Source organism: Anguilla rostrata, chromosome 6, assembly GCF_018555375.3.
Source record: "Anguilla rostrata isolate EN2019 chromosome 6, ASM1855537v3, whole genome shotgun sequence".
Classification (NCBI taxonomy): domain Eukaryota; kingdom Metazoa; phylum Chordata; class Actinopteri; order Anguilliformes; family Anguillidae; genus Anguilla; species Anguilla rostrata.
Window position 1 is genome coordinate 1,600,362 of NC_057938.1, and position 18,442 is coordinate 1,618,803.

The 18,442-nt window shown below is 43.5% G+C and overlaps 2 protein-coding genes across 2 annotated transcripts; both read right to left on the reverse strand.

The window, feature by feature from the left end:
- Positions 1-6,199: 6,199 nt before the first annotated feature.
- On the reverse strand, positions 6,200-12,843 carry LOC135257835 (E3 ubiquitin-protein ligase TRIM35-like). Its single transcript, XM_064340999.1, has 5 exons — positions 11,387-12,843; positions 10,096-10,191; positions 9,776-10,010; positions 8,995-9,141; positions 6,200-7,116 (listed from the first exon to the last, which is right to left on the reverse strand). Exons 1-5 carry the CDS (start codon positions 11,783-11,785, stop codon positions 6,593-6,595), a joined length of 1,401 nt encoding a protein of 466 aa, XP_064197069.1. The 5' UTR covers positions 11,786-12,843; the 3' UTR covers positions 6,200-6,592.
- Positions 12,844-12,936: 93 nt separating this feature from the next.
- On the reverse strand, positions 12,937-17,060 carry LOC135257825 (NADH dehydrogenase [ubiquinone] iron-sulfur protein 7, mitochondrial-like). Its single transcript, XM_064340981.1, has 8 exons — positions 16,956-17,060; positions 16,595-16,631; positions 16,036-16,104; positions 15,806-15,923; positions 15,191-15,370; positions 14,406-14,452; positions 13,872-13,960; positions 12,937-13,203 (listed from the first exon to the last, which is right to left on the reverse strand). The coding sequence occupies exons 1-8, from the start codon at positions 16,969-16,971 to the stop codon at positions 13,106-13,108; spliced, it is 654 nt and encodes a 217-aa protein (XP_064197051.1). The 5' UTR covers positions 16,972-17,060; the 3' UTR covers positions 12,937-13,105.
- Between the last annotated feature and the right edge of the window lie 1,382 nt (positions 17,061-18,442).

Consider the following 18,442-nt stretch of genomic DNA (forward strand, 5'->3'; position numbering starts at 1 on the left):
AATGCTGTGACTGTTCTTGTAATGATTTAGTGTTAATCAGTTTAACCTTCAGGGTCCAAGTTGAACTATGCGGTTGTTCCCTGAACTTGGACCGGTACTTCTCTCTAGGGTTTTCGTCATACTTGTTCCTGGTTATGGTTATACACTTTGTTGTACGTCGCTCTGGATAAGAGCGTCTGCCAAATGCCTGTAATGTAATGTAATGATTTATTAGTAATCGATTTGTTAGTCTCTGTCATGTTTCTGTAGAGTGGTGAATTCCCTAGCCATCACCTCTTTTCTTCTGATACAAAATATATAATGGTATAATAAAATACTCCTGCTATTTTCATAATTGAGTGGGACCTTCTCCGCACATTTTTTTAACTATGCAAAAATGTATCTCTTAATGTGTTGGGAAATTAAAAAATAAAATAAAACAATGTTTTATTGTGCACAACAAATTACTGTTGGTTTATTGTCCCTTTCATACCCCTTTTCTACTTGCCACTTACTTAATCATCCAAAGATCTTTGGTGAACATCATACCTATTGGGTTGCGCCAAGTTACGCCTTGGCGGGGGCATGCCCCATACCTATACAGCACCGAGAGTTTGGCACTTTTCAGGGTTCTCCACAGAAATAACCACAACAGCCACAGACACTCAGCCCTTAAAAACATTAAATTCTGTACATTCTGACCCAATTTCAACAGACAGATTGCATAAACAACTTCACATGTCCACACAATAAATCCCCAAACTAAGGGGATTTTGCGTTTTCTCCTTCTTCTTCTTCTCTTTCTTCTTCTTCTTCTTCTCATTCTTATTGTTCCTGCCGTCTATCCCGCTAACAACATGTCTCCCCGTTGGACATTTTACCGACACCAGCCAAATCACCTACACGACCCAATCAAAAACTCACATACACACGCATTCTGCTAAAAACATAATGTTTCAACTACGCAATTTCATCATTTCTCCTAATCCTAATTTATCTCACACTGTTGTTATTTTCTCATATGCAAAGCCTGCTGGGACATATGCGTCTGCTCCTATTCTCCACTATCAAGTTTTCCGGTTCTAGTTTAGCAAAACAGCGAAGAGGATTCCTACCTGCAGATAAGCCTATCAAAATGCCTTATAAACCTTACAAACACCAAAAGTGCATGTGCACAAAATAACAGACAACGGAGCAGGACAGAAGGGTTCACAAGTTGCGACCTAGGGAGCTCTAATTCTACGTTCTTGCTGATTCCTTTGTCAATCAAGGCTCTTTGGATGGCCGTCAAATCTGTAAGTACATACACTGGCCAAATTTCACCTTTTCTGATGCTGCTTTACTTAACGCCACCGCACCCTTTGTCACTGCCACTGTTTTACATACATAGCAAACCAAAACTGCTAAACGGTACATGCTCATCAGACTGTACGAATTCACACAAGGATAGCCACACCCGTTTCTTGCAGGGTCACTTCGCATTTCTCACTCTCATAATAAAACGCTTTGTAAAAAGAAATGATATCTCATAAAAAAACACGTTTTCAACGTACAAAAATGCCAAGTTACTCAAACATACAAGACATACACCATCTATAACTCATTCATTCAGACTGCCAAAATCCAGGCCTGCCATTAAAAGTATTGATATCAAAATGACGCCAAGTTACGGTACTACAAACAATATAGGCTATCTTGCCTCACCGAAATTAAATAAAATGTGAGCAATGCTACCCAATATTTCCTCAGTTCTTTCAAATCACTTGGCCCTGTGTGTATAAGCATGCAGTACATGAACAGGCCAAACATATGTGTGGATGGCTTTCTCAGAGTCAAGACTGATTGAATAGGCGTCTATATGTCCAATTTGTATTGGTATGTATGTATTTCGGTGCCCAGCCTGTCTGTTGCGTGAATGATTGTATGTTTATTGGTATAAATGACTTTTCGTAAATGTGAATGTAACATACTGCGAGGGAAATGTCCCCATGGGGATAAAGAAGTTATCTATGTATGTATGTACAATATGTATTTTACGTGCAGCATTTATTGTACATAGCAAATATACAATCACTTGTACATTTACTCAAATTGAGTTCAGAAGCAAGTATAAACATATGTTCTCTGAAGAAATATGTCTCCTGTAGTTACTGACCAGCAGTTTTCTACATCAATTTCAATGTGTTCCATGAGGCAATTCGAAATATTTGACACTTTGATCTGACACAAAGTTTGCATGACATTATAAAATGGTAAGATTACAAAACACAGGGCCAAGTGACTTTCGTGTTTTTTATGAGATACCATATACAGTGCCCTCCAGCATTACTAGCAGCCACAGTTAGCATGAACAAAAAATTCTGGATAAAATGAAATTAGTTTATGGTAAATGGACTGCATTTATATAGCGCTTTTATCCAAAGCGCTTTACAATTGATACCTCTCATTCGTCAGAGCAGTTAGGGGTTAGGTGTCTTGCTCAAGGACACTTCGACATGCCCAGGGCGGGGTTTGAACCGACAACCCTCCGACTGCCAGATAATCGGTCTTACCTCCTGAGCTATATCGCCCCTAGTTTATGAATAGCATTGTAAGCACTGCTATGGAATGGAATGCAGAAGGAAGCGAATCGCGTGATTTCTTTCGTTAAACATGTACAAACAAGGGGCTATTTAAAGCGCAAGAACGTGTGCGATGAACAGAATTTGGGCGCCGTCTCATTCCTTTCGGTCGTCCGTGGGGGGTTGGGGGGGGGGCGGGGATTTTGGTGCGGGAAGACACGACAGCGAATCATTGAATTGCTAGCGTCCTGGTGTTGGCGGCTGCGCTGTGTGTGTGGCAGACCTTGCCTTCATTCTCTCCGCTGGCGAGAGTCGACAGAAAATAATTCAGGGATTTTTTTTCACCGTCTGTCTCACATTTACAGAGAAACAGATAAACGCAATGGCCCTGGTTCAGTTTTTTCTTTCATCGTGATTTTTTGCCCGGGGGTGTTGGGAGGGTGGGTGTTTTCAGAAAATTTTCGATCAACCTGCCTGATACTATTCACAGCAGTTTGGGTTGAGATCACTACATTTACTTTTGTCAGTTGCTTAATGAATAAATGCCTTATTTGTTTCATTTTTGAATTCCTTGAGGACTAATATGCACTTTAATCTTTCTGCCTTGTTTTTTTTCCCATGAATGTCAATGATTGAAAGTGCAATGAGACAAAGGAATGGTTTTTAGGTATCTGCATTTATGGAGAGATAAGTTTGCAGTATAATCAAATTATTAACTATAAACTGTGATTGGCTGTCTAAGGAGGCAAAAATAAGCGATTGGACTGCACCTGTCGACAACGCGCTGACAACGTGAGATTCCAGACGTCGAGTTCATGTATTTTTGATAGGTTTGGCCTTCCATACTAAGAAAGGCAGCAAGGAAAAGAAGCAAGAACGGATGAAAGGAGTGATTGGAACGCACCCCTGGTAGAGCTTAATGCTTAAGCACAGAATCTTTAAATTAAAAAAGTAAAAAATGGTCATCTCTGTCCTCTCTGCAGCTCACAAACTTGTCTTTAATAAACCCAAACCGGGTTTGTAGCAGGTGAGGCAGGAGCCCCATTGCTGTCTCACTCCACACATCTGGTAGAGCCAGGGCTTCATCCAACATCTCAGCACAGCTTCAGTCGCCCTCTGGTGGACAGAGTGAGTATGACCACAGACATTTCCTTTACTCTCAGTTCACAGCTCCACCTGGGGGCAGTGGGCTTATCCACTTCTCTCACTTGATCTGCTGAATTCAGTTTGAACTGAACCCAAACCCAGCGTATGAGGGGAATATTTGTCTCTGTCTGTGTTCACACTGCACTGGGGAGAGAGACTTACCTCATCACACACCTGGGAGACACACTGGTGACGGGTCAGGAAAAGAGCAGCACGCTGGAGTGATTCCACTGGTGCATTTATTACAATTCAACTTATTACACACAAACCAATTCCAATATTGACATCATGAGGTTACAAAGGGACATTCACCATGAACTGCTGCAAACATGGATCTTTATTTTTTAAATAATTAAAGAAAACATCGTAATAGATATTTTTATCTTATTAATCACAGTGAAAGAAGCAGTCTGTTCACCTGATCCTTGCCCACAAACCACAGCACTATTCCACTCTTACAGACACCTTCAGTGGACAGATCTGCAGAGAACAAGGCCAGAAGAATGGAAACACTCTCTCAGTGAAGGAGTGTTTAAAAGTGTAGAGAGGAGTGTTGGTACTGGGGTCAGAGAATGACACCTCCCCCCTGTTCCAGTCCAGCTGCACTCTGACCCTCTGGGGTTTCCTCCGCACAGTGAGGAGTGTAGGTGGGGAGGTCCAGGCTGCGTATTCCCCACTGAGCTGCTCTGTACTCCACACTCCTCCTGCTGGGCGCAGATCCCCTGTCCCTTTCCTGCTGATGGACTCTGTAGCCACACCCACCGTAAAGTAAGGTCCCTGATGTAACTGAAGCTTCCACCTGTAAGAAATTGCACTTCCCTCTTCCTGTTAGACACACCTGATCATCAGAGACAGCACTTCCTGCAGGGGGCAGCATTGTACTACTGAGGTTTGATTGGCTGATCTGCCAGCAGTTTTACACTAGCCCGGTTCTTACTGGTTCAGTCAGCTCTCTGTCTGGTTAATCCAAATGGAATCTAATTCTCCAGCTAATGGCAAGCACACGCCCTCCCTTATAAACATGATTCAAACAAAGATCCAGAGTTTGTGTACACAGTCCATTCCTCTTTATAAATCCTGACTCAAAGCAAAGAGAGAGTTGTGCTGTAGAACAGGTGATCTAGAGCACTGATGAAAGCATGTGACTGAAACGTTTGCTGCTGCGCTGGACAGGCGACGCCTCTTGTACTTTTGTATCATTGGCTGAGCAAATCCCAGACAAATCATACAAAGAAGAAAATACTAACTTTTCCAGAAACAATACACAGAAAGCCATTCCTTAAAGCAGCTCACTTGTCAATGTAAATTTCAGCATTGGGGTGGAAAAAGATACATCCTAACTGGTTTAAATCGAAGACAAATCACGCCTTCCTCGCACGATGGCACGATTGGGTTGAAGTGGTTTTTGCTATTTCTTGCACCCCAGCAAATGGGCACTGCTGATTTCTTTCACAAACCTTGGCAGTTTTGCAGCAGAAGTTTGGTATAGCAAGTACCACAATGGAAATAAGTCTTGTGACTTTTTGCGTTATCCTTGATACTCTTTTAATTGTGCATGTACATCGGTGTTTGCAACCATGTAATTGTCCTTTTAAAGTGAATCGTCAAATAAATAAACTAAACTAAAAAAAAGAAAAACTCTCTCACTGCACCTGGTAGAGCAAGGGGTTCATCTAACACCTCAGCACAGCCTCAGGCGCCCACTAGTGGACAGAGTGAGTATGACCACAGACATTTCCCTCACTCTCAGGCTAGAGCTTGTAACGGGCCCAAAAACTTCAGCCTGACCCTACATGAGCCCGCATTTTATTCAGCCTGAGTCTGACCAGAGCCCGCGTGTTGCAGTGTTTTGGGACCTGAACCTGGTTTGACCCTGACTTTTAATAAGTGCATCAGTGCAGTAGACACGCCGTGGTTTGGGGTATCGCTGATGTTCTGTTCAGAACAGGGGTGATTGATGTCTGGATCAGATCAGTTGATGGAGCACAGCGGCAGGCTTGTGCATTATACTGTCATAACGCTGATGCTCCTGTTTCACGGCTCCCATACTTAAGCAGGGCATCACAGAATTCACATTTTACGAACCCCACGCTTTCGTCTGCAGCTCGATCAAAAACCGTGTAAAAGTTCATCCAGACCTGGGATTCTCCATTCGATGGCTGCTGCCTCACTTAATTCTCCCCTGACTATAACTTCTTTCTCCCCGGCTCTGAGGCGTCCATTCTGTCACTCACAGAGCTCAGCTTAGACTCTCTGGCCTACAACTGCCATCCAGCTCAGACAGCGCTCTGTGATCAAAATATAAAGGCCCAGCTACAAAGAGTAAAACCCCACCCAGACCAATAGAAACAGGCAGAATTAGGACCCGAACCATCCCAAACCCTCGGGTACTGGTCAACCCAAACTCACTCTCCGAGCTCATAGCACTAGCAGGGTAGTTAGCTAAGCAGTATATCAGATCAGGTCATGTGAGTTTGAACTGAACCCAAACCCAGCGTATGAGTGGCGTGTTTGCCTCTGCCTGTGTTCATACTGCCCTAGAGGAGGAGACTTACCTCATCACACAGCTGGGAGACACACTGGTGACGGGTCAGGAAAAGAGCAGCACTCTGGAGTGATTCCACTGGTGTATTTATTACAATTAAACTGATTACACACAAACCCACACACTTACACCACCACCGTATAGCAAATATTTTAATTAATCCTGCTCAGATGTGATGGAATGCAGTTCTTTCAACCTGATTTTTACTGCATCATGAGATTTCAAAGATACATTCATCATGAACTGCTGCAGAAATGGATCTATATTTTGAAAATGATTCAATAAAATATTGTAAAAGATATTATCCGCAAATATGCTCATTAATCTTGTCAAAGCGAATCCTTGCCCACAAACCACAGCACTATTCCACTCTTAGAGACAACTTCAGTGGACAGATCCGCAGAGAATCAGGCCAGAAGTATGGAAACACTCTCTCAGTGAAGGAGTGTTTAAAAGTGTAGAGAGGAGTGTTGTCACTGGGGTCAGAGAATGACACCTCCCCCCTGTCCCAGTCCAGCTGCACTCTGATCCTCTGGGGTTTCCTCTGCACAGTGAGGGCTGTACGTGGGGAGGTCAGGGCTGTGTATGCCCCACTGCGCTGCAGTATACTCCACACTCCTCCTGCTCGGCTCCAATTCACAACCCCTTTCCTTCTGATGGACTCTTCAACCACACCCACCACCCAGTCATCATCCCCCACTTCTACATCCCAGCAGTGTCTCCCTGAGCTGAATCCCTCAGAGCCCAGCACACACCACAGCCCCCTATCAAATCTCTCTGGGTTATCAGGAACCTGCTGTCTCTCATCACTGCGTCTCACACTGGTCAGATCCTCAGACAGTGAGAGGTCGGGATGTGCTGTGTTTGGGTCCAGAGTCACAGGAGCTGAAGGGACAGAGAATGAGACGTCAGCACTGATCTGCACAAAGAGAAACCATCAGACACAATGGGCTCCTAATAATATAAACTGAGTTTCACAAAATCATTATACAGAATCATTATAGCCACTTAAATACTGTACAGGCCAAAAGTGTTAGGCCACCTGTACTTTTTTTTAAAACTAGGTAGCAAATAATGCATTTAATATATGCACATTTAATGAATAACAAACTATAGTAGTTTTCTTTTTCAATTTCTACCTACAATAACTCAAAAAGTTGACTTACTTAAAAATAATCTTAGACACGACTTTCCTCGAAACAGCCTCCTTTGGCTTTAACTACAATTAAATTAATAATTGGCAGTCTGTCCATTCAGTTTGCTGAAGGGAGGAGAGTTCTCTCTAGCATAACTATAAGTCTGTGCAACACTAAATTCCCAGGTCTTGCAGCAGGGCCCCCTCCGTCTCCAGGCACCAAACCTCCCAAGGATAAGAATAAGTTAGAAATATTTCATGTACGTTTGTCTGTGTGTGTGTATGTGCGTGCATTACATTACATTACAGGCATTTAGCAGACGCTCGTATCCAGAGCGACTTACACAACTTTTTTACATAGCACTTTACATTGTATCCATTTATACAGCTGGATATATACTGAAGCAATGCAGGTTAAGTACCTTGCTCAAGGGTACAACGGCAGTGTCCTTACCCGGGAATCGAACCTGCGACCTTTCGGTTACAAGCCCAGTTCCTTACCCACTGTGCCACACTCCGTCCTAACTCTGTGTGCGTGTGCGTGTGTGTGTCTTCTTTCTCTGTCGCTTATGCATTTCTAGAAGTCCAAACAGGTGAGCTTGGCCTTCCTCCTTATCCTCTCCCTGCTGTCCTGCCAGGGAGGAACCGGCTATGACACCATGCTGCCCAGGACCCTGAATGTAACTGATAGATTAAAGACTAAACTATTATTTCTGACTTGTTTAAGACTAAGTGGTCACCGTGTGCATATTCAGGAATCATGCTATATGACTAGACATAGCCAATCATTTACTTTGTTAAATCGTACTTTACGATTATGTATTAACCGCATACCAATTAGACACAGAATTATGTATGTTATCGTTAGAACACTTTTTTCTATGAAAAGTAGGGACCGTCCCTGTTTTCTTCAGTTCTGGCTTATCCATCTTGTTCTGTGTAGGTATCGGACTCTTTCTGTAGAAATAAATCCCATTTCTTATACGGATATACTTCATCATGCTGGTTATTCTAAGGGGAGAATTTACTCTGCTGAACATTGGGAAGCAGGTGGAGGGGTGGGAGAGCCTAACACCCTTAGCCTGTGGTGCCAGTAAGCCTAACTCCTTTGCCATATTTCTTGCAGCTTTACTGTTTATTTTACTTACACTCCAGCCCAATGGTTTTAGACTATCAGCGGTTTTAAAAAAGATAGATAAGATTTTGGCAGCACGTTGGTGCAGTGGGTAGCATTGTCGCCTCCGGGTACTCCGGTTTCCTCCCACAGTTCAAAGACATGCAGATAGGCCGATAAGAGACCCTAAATTGCCCATAGGTACGAGTGTGTGAGTGAATGGTGTGTGTGCCCTGTGATAGATTGGTGGCCTCTCCAGGGTGTATTCCTGCCTCTCACCCAATGCACGCTGGGATAGGCTCCAGCACCCCCCGCGACCCTGCTCAGGATAAGCAGGTATAGATAATGGGTGGATAGATAAGATTTCACTCAAATGAATTACCCAATGAGATTAAGGACTGGTGCTCAGTCTCATCACTCCAGGGCTCTTACATAGACAGAACCAATATGGAAAGGATGCTGAAGATTCCCCCTGTACAGTGACAATGTGGAGCTCCCTGTCCCCAGTACTCACTGTATTGAACAGTCCCCAGCATCTTCTTCCACACTCTGCACTTCAGATTGCCCAGGTGCTTGGCCACATCAATCAGCGCTCCTGAGACCTTCTCTGGATCCGCCAGTGTGCACTGGGCTCTGCAATAATATTCAGGAGTCACTTGTGCTGTGGGCGTGGCTTCATTACCATAGAAGATTATCAGCAGCAACATCAGATCATCATTCTATAAGAAAATGGCTCCATCCCTCCCAGCGTTCTGCCACACAGCCCCACTGGCTGCCAGATATGAAGCAGCCCGACCCCACTGAGGGACACACTCACAGGAGGGGGGCAATTTGTATTCTATCATTGATTACCTATTATCGTATGATGATTATAATGATGTTATAATTATTATTATGATTTTAATCATTGTTATTAATATAATAATTATATTATTAATATAATATAAATGTAATCATCATCTCATAACACATTTAGGCATGAATGTAACATTCTATTTTTTATTTTTTCCATCTGGTCCCATTTTACTCATCTTTGCTGAAATGCTGCAGTACTTGTAAACTACCCCCCACATTTAAACTGAAGAGAGAAAGGAAGAGGAGATTAAAAGATTGAATAGAGAGAAAGGCTGGAGTTTACATACCGTTTCTCCACATCTTCGTAGCTCTGAAATAAGTGAATAAGAGTTGATTTTAATCACTATAACCAATATTCAGACTATTAAAACTGCATCAATATAATATATTCCCATTTGAGTATTGATAAACATGATTTATGTGTGATTATGACACATGACTTACCTGCAGGAATGAGATGTCTTCAGCTCCCAGCTCCTGTTCTATGGCTCTGATTTGTTCTGAAAGGGATGATATCTCTTCTGTCATCTTCTCAATCTTCTCCTTCATCATCTGACTCTTCTGCTCCTCTTCCTCCCTCAGTGCAGTGATCCTGGCTGCCTCTTCATCTTTTAGGAACTGCTGAAGTTTCTCAAACTCCATCTTTATCTGTCTCTCTGTGTGCTGGGCCTGGCTCTGGAATAAACATTATTCACCATCATTTCAGCACAATCACAAGCTGAATTTTCAACACTGTGATTTAAAGGCCTCAGTACAATACCTTGATGTGCTCTGCTGTTTGGTCACAGACTAGTTTCATTGCATTAAAGGCATTTAGCTTCTCCTGCAGTGGAGCCAGTGCAGTCCTGAGTTTCTCCTGGAAAGAAATGACAGAGTCCACACTTTACTGAAAACACAGACTGACAGTAAACTTCACTGCCCACACAGACAGCACAAGAGCGCCTCATCAGACAGAGAGGAGCCAGAATGGAGACTTAGGGCACAGCTTGTGTAAAATCAATGTGTTCACTGAGACACGTATCAGTGCGTTGACAATTCTCTGTGACACGATATGCCAGGTAAACAGGTATTACTAGGATATTATAGTTACAAACTATTAATTTGCCTTATTGTCAGTCAGTTCATAAACATTATATTGTGTTCTTCCAAAAGTAAATTATTATCATTTAATTACTTATAGACCTGTCAGACATGTAATTCACCATTTGGCCATTCTCAGCCATAGGAAGCTTCAAAGTGTTCAGCCAGCATAACCTGGAGATAAGACAGAGCAGGACCTGGGGGGTTACTATCTGAGGTGTGGATCTGTGAGTCCATGCCCCTGCCCCCTCCTCTTTCTCACTGCTTAGAAATATTCTGGCTTTCTTTGAGTTAAGTCAGTTAGGATTGGGAAACTTGGAAGGAAGTAGTTGGTAACAGTTGGAAGTGGGCATCTAAGTCCTGCATCTAGGTCTGCCATTCTAAATTTAATCTCTGGTTCCTTTGGACTATTCTGATGTCTTTTGGTTTCAGCATTTTGGATTACTTTTGGACAAAAGCTGTGGTTTGGTATCTTCTCTCATTCATTTCTTATGTGATATCCATGTCTGTAGCCTTTGTTAATTGTTTTAAGGTAGTTGAACTTCATCTATAGATTGGGACGTGAATATTTGTTGTAATTTAATACATTTCTTAATTTTCATCTGGGTGTAAGTTGTACATTTTGATAAAGGTTAATCCAAACAGTTTGCTTTGCCTATCAATGAATTCAGAAATTTGATCATTATTTTCTTTGATAATAATTACCAAATTGAATCAAATGAATGTATTTTACATGTTGGGTAAGTGAGGTGTTTTAGCTGTTGATGCACTGTGTTCGGTATTCAGAAAGCCAGACGTCAAACAAGTATGTTAACGGTGAAAACTGCTGGGTTCAGAAAATTAAAAATATTACAATTAATCCTCACCTTGCTGACAAATAATTTGCTTTTAAATTTTAGGTTGTCAGTTAATTATTAGTGAATATATTGTTCTGTACTTTGCAGTTTTTAAAAAGAGAAGGATTTACTTACCTTATATTTCAGAGCAGCCTCCTCTATTGGACAGAAGTTGTGATTTCTGTGTTTTTCTCTTAAACAGTCAACACAAATGGGGTCATCATCATCCAAACAGAAGAGTCCGAGTTTCTCACTGTGCAGACTGCAGAGCACTTTAGATCCTGCTTTAGCTCTCTGACTTCTCTCCTTTAAGAAAGCCTCACAGGCATTTCTCAGAGACAGGTTACAGGGAGGTATATACTTAGAAGATCTTCTGCACACTGGGCACTCCCGAGATCCCTTCTGTGCCCAGTACTGCTGCAGACAGGCCTTACAGAAGCTGTGACTGCAACTCAGGACAACAGGATCCCTGAAGATTTCAGAGCACACAGGACAGGAGAGCTCCTCTTCCAGGGGAGAAGATCCAGACGCCATTCTGTCTTGGTCTGTTCAGAGCTCAGTAATGATTTCTGCTAAATCTGTAGTTTAGTTTCACTTTTACTTACTGCTGTCACAACAAACTGCAGCTAAGGACTATCTTTAAAATTAGACTCAAATCTCTCTTCTTCTTGGTATTTTTTCTTTGTTATCAGAAAATCCTGTATTTCTGAAAAATATAGATTGAAATCGTCTTAAAAGGTCCCTGATATAACTAAAGCATCTACCTGTGAGAAACAGCTCTTCCTGTTAGACACACCTTATTATCAGGGACAGAACTTCCTGCAGGGGCTGGCATCGTACCACTTAGGTTTGAGTGGCTGATCTGCCGGCAGTTCTACACCAGCCCTGTTCTTCAGGTTCTGTCAGTTCTCTCTCATGTGTGTTAATCCAAATGGAATCTCATTCCTCAGCTAATCTCAAACACACACCCTCCCTTAGGAACACGATTAAAGCTCAGATTCAGAGTTTAACTCCACAGTCCATTCCTCTTTATAATATCCTCACTGATCCAAGTAATGGAGAGGGCAGTGATTTAGAGTAGTTCATTATAGCACTGACGAAAACGTGACTGAAACGTTTGCTGCTACACTGGACAGAGGGTGAATGCCTCTTGAACTTTTTGAAACATTTTTTAAACAAGAAAAAAAACTTTTTCAGACACAATGTGTAGCCGTTTCTTAAAAACAGTTCACTTCTCAAGGTCAAAGTTCAGTTTTTTTTACATTGCATTACAGGCATTTAGCAGACGCTCTTATCCAGAGCGACTTACATTGTATCCATTTATACAGCTGGATATACACTAGAGCAATGCAGGTTAAGTACCTTGCTCAAGGGTACAATGACAGTTTCCTAGCGGGGAATCGAACCTGCGACCTTTAGGTTACAAGACCAACTCCTTACCCATACTACACTTTTGCGGGGAGTACGATGTGATATGTGATCATTAACCTTGATTACCATGTAATGGAGAGACCTGTGGTTTAGAATAGGTTCAGAATGTGTGTGCCATGCAGACCGAAGGGTCTGCAGCACTTCCGTAAATGACAGACCTCTTATTTAGGAACGCAGCACAGTGCTCGGAGTGTGACTGGAGAACTGCTCATGCAGCGCTTACTCTACAGAAACACAGACACAGGCACCAAAAGTCAGAGGTTATGCACACTTTATTGTTACTCACAGAGAAGAGGAGAAAAAGAAAATTCCAATGCAGGGCAGCTCCTAATAAAACTGCCAACCATTCCTCTCTGAGGACAACAGCCAGCCATAAATAAAGGACAAACGGACAGACAGACGGCCGGACGCCGGCGCTCCCTCTCACTTGCGGTACCAGATCTTCATTCTCTTCTCCCGCTTGATCTTCTTCTGCAGCTGCAGGGTGCCGTAGAGCAGGGCCTCTGCTGTGGGCGGGCAGCCTGCAGGAGCCACAGCCAGGGGTCAGGGGTCAGAGGTCACGGCAGAGCCAACACATACCAGCTCACAGCCAGTGATCAAAGGTCAGAGGTCACAGCAGAGCCAAAGCACATTGGCTCACAGTGAGGGGTCAGAGGTCACGGCACAGCCAAACCACATCAGCTCACAGTGAGGGGTCAAAGGTCACGAAGAGCCAAAGCCACACCAGACAAAGTACTTCACATGAACTGCCTCAGCAAATATTCCATGGCAAAAAATAACGTGTGGGATAAATTTTTACCATTATTAACAGGCAATCAGAATAATATATATTTGTAACAGTTACATTATAAACAAAAAATGTAATTAAACATAATGCTATAAAATGTATGGCTATTTTAACCATCTGATAATTAACCTTCTATATCCTGGGCTCAAGAGATTACTCACACTGCCACCCACGGGCAGAATGTAAACAGTGTTTCGCATTTCAGCCAATCGGCAGCGCAGCCGTTTCGTGGACTCCCAATCAGAAACAAACTTGCTGTGAGTGTCCATTACAGAACCGACACGTAGCGTCAGAACCATAGATGTGCATATTTAACCAGACAGGCGGAAATGAAAGCTGGCCTTTTGTTTGTTTGTTTAATTAGCGATACTTATGATGAGCAGAGAATGAGCGCGGTGTTACCTGGAACGTATATGTCCACCGGAACGATGCGGTCACAGCCTCGCACCACAGAATAAGAGTAGTGGTAATATCCCCCTCCGTTAGCGCAGCTGAGGGAAGCAGTACATCACATGACCACCAGGGGGCGAACAGGCAACACTCACACACGCAGTAAACCAGTGCGTTCTCAGCCCTGTACCTGGAGATCTGAACTGCCAATTAGTGCAATCAGGAGCGCCAAATTAGGGTTGAAATGAACACCTACAGGACGGCAGATCTCCAGGAACAGGGGCAGAGAGCCACTCCGGTAAACCAGCAAAGCCAGTTTCCAATCAGATCAATTCAACATGGAAAGGAAATTAACTGCAGAAATAAATAACGGAAATAAAAGGATTTATGAAACAAAATAGTGACAAGACCGATCTGAAAACACCCACACGGATCAAAACGTTACTCAGTAAAAACTTTGTTTTGATCCTCCAGATCATAATTATAACAAATTGGATTATTTATATTAAAAAGCCATTTTGAAAAGAATGAAGACCTGAGACATACCTCCCCATTGAAATGACGTATCTGGGCTCTGGCATCTGGTCATACACCTAGAAACAAAGAAGAAGAACGGAAAAAGCAGGTCATACATCTGAACACCAAGGCCAGGTCACACACCTGAACACAAAGAGCAGGTCACACACCTGAACACAAAGACCAGGTCACACACCTGAACACAAAGACCAGGTCACACCCTGAACACAGAATGAAAGAATGGAATAAGCAGGTTGCTGTGAAAGCGGCCAGATAGCACAGCTAATCTGCATCCATCACAATACCAGTCTGTTCCTCATATACACCTGTCTCTCAACCGAAAAAATGGCATACAGAGGAAATATCTGGACCCACATTGTAAATGCATTGAGAACGCGAAAACTGATAACATAAAAAATGCGACCACTTGCGCTTCAAAATGTAACATGTCTGTTTGTTTGTTCGATTGTTTTGCCGGAAATAAACAACAAGTAACGTTATGGCTTTGGGCCTACATCAAGTGTGTTACTATGGCAACGGAACGTAAACAATTCATTCACAAGAGTTGAGTTCCACTGTGTGTGAAAGGTAAAGACGGCTCGAATACCAAATTACAAATTCTGTGGGAAAGGGAACCTGTTACCATATCAGAGGCGGCTCAGATGCGGTGTTAGCTGTGTGAAAGGCGCTATAGGTACTGAGATGGAGGTAAAGCGGGACGGGGGGCGGGGGGGGGAGGTTCCGTGGGGCGGGGGGGGGGGGGGGTAAAGCCCTCGGCTGAGCAGCAGAGGAACGCTGGGACAGGGAGACGCTACCTTTCGGAGGGCGGGGGCCATCTTGTTGGTGAGGGTCCCGGCGACGATCATGACGTCCGCCTGGCGGGGGCTGGCGCGGAACACCACGCCGAAGCGGTCCATGTCGTAGCGCGGAGCCGCCATGTGCATCATCTCCACCGCGCAGCACGCCAGGCCGAACGTCATGGGCCACAGAGAGCTCTGCGGGTTAAACACGCACACGCGTGAACACACACACGCCAATACACTCACACACACATACACACACGCCAATATACACACGCATGCACAAACACACACACACACACACGCAAATACACATGCACGCACACACACACACACACACACAAGCAATCACACAAAAAACCACAGATATAGGAACATGAACAAACACCGTTAAGAGGCAAACAGAAACTGGAGGAGTTTCTGATAAACATGCTACTGGTTCCATGTTCACAGCATGCAGTTCTGTTCTTAAGCATCTCTTTTACAGAGACGCTGTCACAAAGACATTTCCTTCGAAAACAGGAAATAGGGGAAATGCTGATATAACCGCCTGACAGCCGGTGAGATATATTTTTCCGCATGGCTGAATTGCCCTGGTGGTATTCTGCGCTGCTGGTGCTAAGGTCTTACCCGGCGGGCCCAGTTGACCAGGTCGTCCAGTTTGGTGATCACATATTCCCCCTTATTGCTCGGAACGGCGGAAGCCTTGGCAGCAACAGCGGTGCTCTTCTCCCGAAGCGGAACCACACTACAACGACAGGAAACAGAGTTACTATCTCAGGCACGCGCCCATAGAGACACAGCGTTACGGAGCGGTCCGGTCTAATCAGACACGCAAGTGAACAGGACAGAGTCCTCACCTGCTGGAATTCGCATTTGTTGCGCTCTGATGAAGACCCTGCGTCTGCAAGCAGTACGCAGACGTAGGTCTGCGTGGAAAGAAGCAAGGGACAAGTCAATTAATTATTTTATCTTTTAAGTGAAGCTCTCAACAATATATTAAAACAGAAGATTTACATATTAGATGACTCTTTAGTGGGAAAACAGCTGGTTCGCCCATAATGCATTATAAACATCGGAACGACTGTGCAACGGTATTGCGTCGGGGGCCACATTAAAGTATTATTATTATTATTATTTAAGTAAGCCTTGTTTCCCGTCATCAAATATCTCAGCAAGTCACTAACTGTACGACGTGCCAGACTATTCTCCAATTAAAGCATCGTGGCACAGTTCCAATTTAGATACTGTGAAAAGTAGCTCCCTGTTTCAGAAGCTTAACAACACACATACAGCCCGGGCTGTAGTGACTCACCCCCTTCAGTCTTCAATAAAACGATTTACTAACGGAATGATGCTGCGTCGTGTGCAGACGAGGCGTTTTATAAGGAGCGTAAACATTTCATAACGTTAACTCACCTCAAAGAAAACGACCCAAAACGGATTAGGCGAGGAGCTGTGTGAAATAAACAAAACAAGGAAAATATATGCTAAACCGTTTAATTCCATAGTAAAACGTGATTTCCCCAAGACTGCCAACTAACCAACAAAAAGCTAGCGGGCAAGCGTCCAGTCTCACACTGGGCGCTAGCAACGCAATACACAAGGTCACCAGCGTCGATCCAAGCCCTAGACAACTATGAATAATAAGCTTAAGGTTCGTAAGTTAACCCCAAAAACACGGCTTAATGTTTTTACTCAATTTACTTATAGCCTGACTAGTTTAAACACCGGCAATTTAAAACGATTATAAAACAACATTTCAGTGAACATTACGTACCGACCACCGCCGCCATCTTGAAAAATACTTAAAAACTTCCGACAGGCGCTCGGAATTCACCTTTGTTCTTCCGGGTTATTCGAGACTAGCCCGAGAGCTGATCCATCTTCTTCTTCCGTGTTTGTTTAACGGCAGCTTGCATCCTTGAAAGTTGCATTACTGCCACCTTTCGGAGTAAGTTAACTCCTACAGCTTATTGCCTGTCACACTTTTATTATCAGTCCCGTTCCCCGAAGGTAGTTGATAAAACATCTCCTCCCCTGCCCACTAGCACCACACTCCAGTACATCCCTCAATCCTGCTCCTGTTATCCCCAATCTTCCCATTTCCTCCATCATATCCTTCCTTTCCGACCTATATTTACTGCAGTTAATGATAATGTGTTCTGAGGTTTCTGGTACCCGACAGATTTCACAAAGACCGGTTGGATGTTTACCTATAAGATGAAGCGTGCTGCGTAAATTGCTGTGTCCTATTCTTAATCTTGATATTACAACCTCCTCTCTTCTGTTTCCTCCCCTCTTTCTTACACTGCCTACTCTATTTTGTATCCGATGTAAATGTCTCCCCCTTCTCTCCTGATCCCAGTGCTGCTGCCATTCTTTATTGATATTTCCCCACACAATGCCCTTTCCCTCTGACTTTGATAACTTAATATTAATTTCAACACTTCCCTTTTTGACTGCTTCTTTTGCCAACATATCTGCTCTCTCGTTTCCCGGGATATCTGAATGTGCTGGGACCCACATGAATGTAACATTTTTCCCTTGCCTAACCACTCTTGAATTGGCGAACAAGATTTCATACAGCAGATCCTGGTGATTTCTGGCTGTACCCGTCTTAATACTCGCAATGGCCGACACAGAATCACTACATATTACTATTTTGTTAACCCTACCCCGTTCAGCCCATTCTAATGCCATCAATATGGCAAACAATTCAACAGCATACACACTTAAACAATCCGATGTTCTCTTGCTAATTCCCACTTGACAACTAGGCACAGCAACTGCAGCCCTGTCGCATCTGTCTGCGGATCCTTTGATCCATCTGTAAAAATCTGAACACTGCCTTTATACTTACAGTCCCTATAGTTATAATATTCACTAACTAAGTCAGCATTCTTATTACTATGCTTAATCTTAAGTAATTCTAGATCTACCCCCACACTTTCTAATTCCCAGACAGGTCTAACAGGCCACACCACAGTTTCGCCAAATTCTTTATCATATACTCCCATATCTCTTGCCACTTGATCTCCTGCCCATCCAAAACTTGATTTTCCATCCTGTCCTTCTCCCAGCTTGTCTGCAGTACCCTTTTTGTTGGATGACTATCTCCATGCCCCCTTAAATTAATCCAGTAGTTAGCCATCAGCTGCTTCCGACGCAACCACAGTGGCATTTCACCTGCTTCCACTTGGAGTGCACACACTGGGGAAGTTTTAACCGCTCCTAAACACACTCGTAAGGCCCGAGCTTGTATAA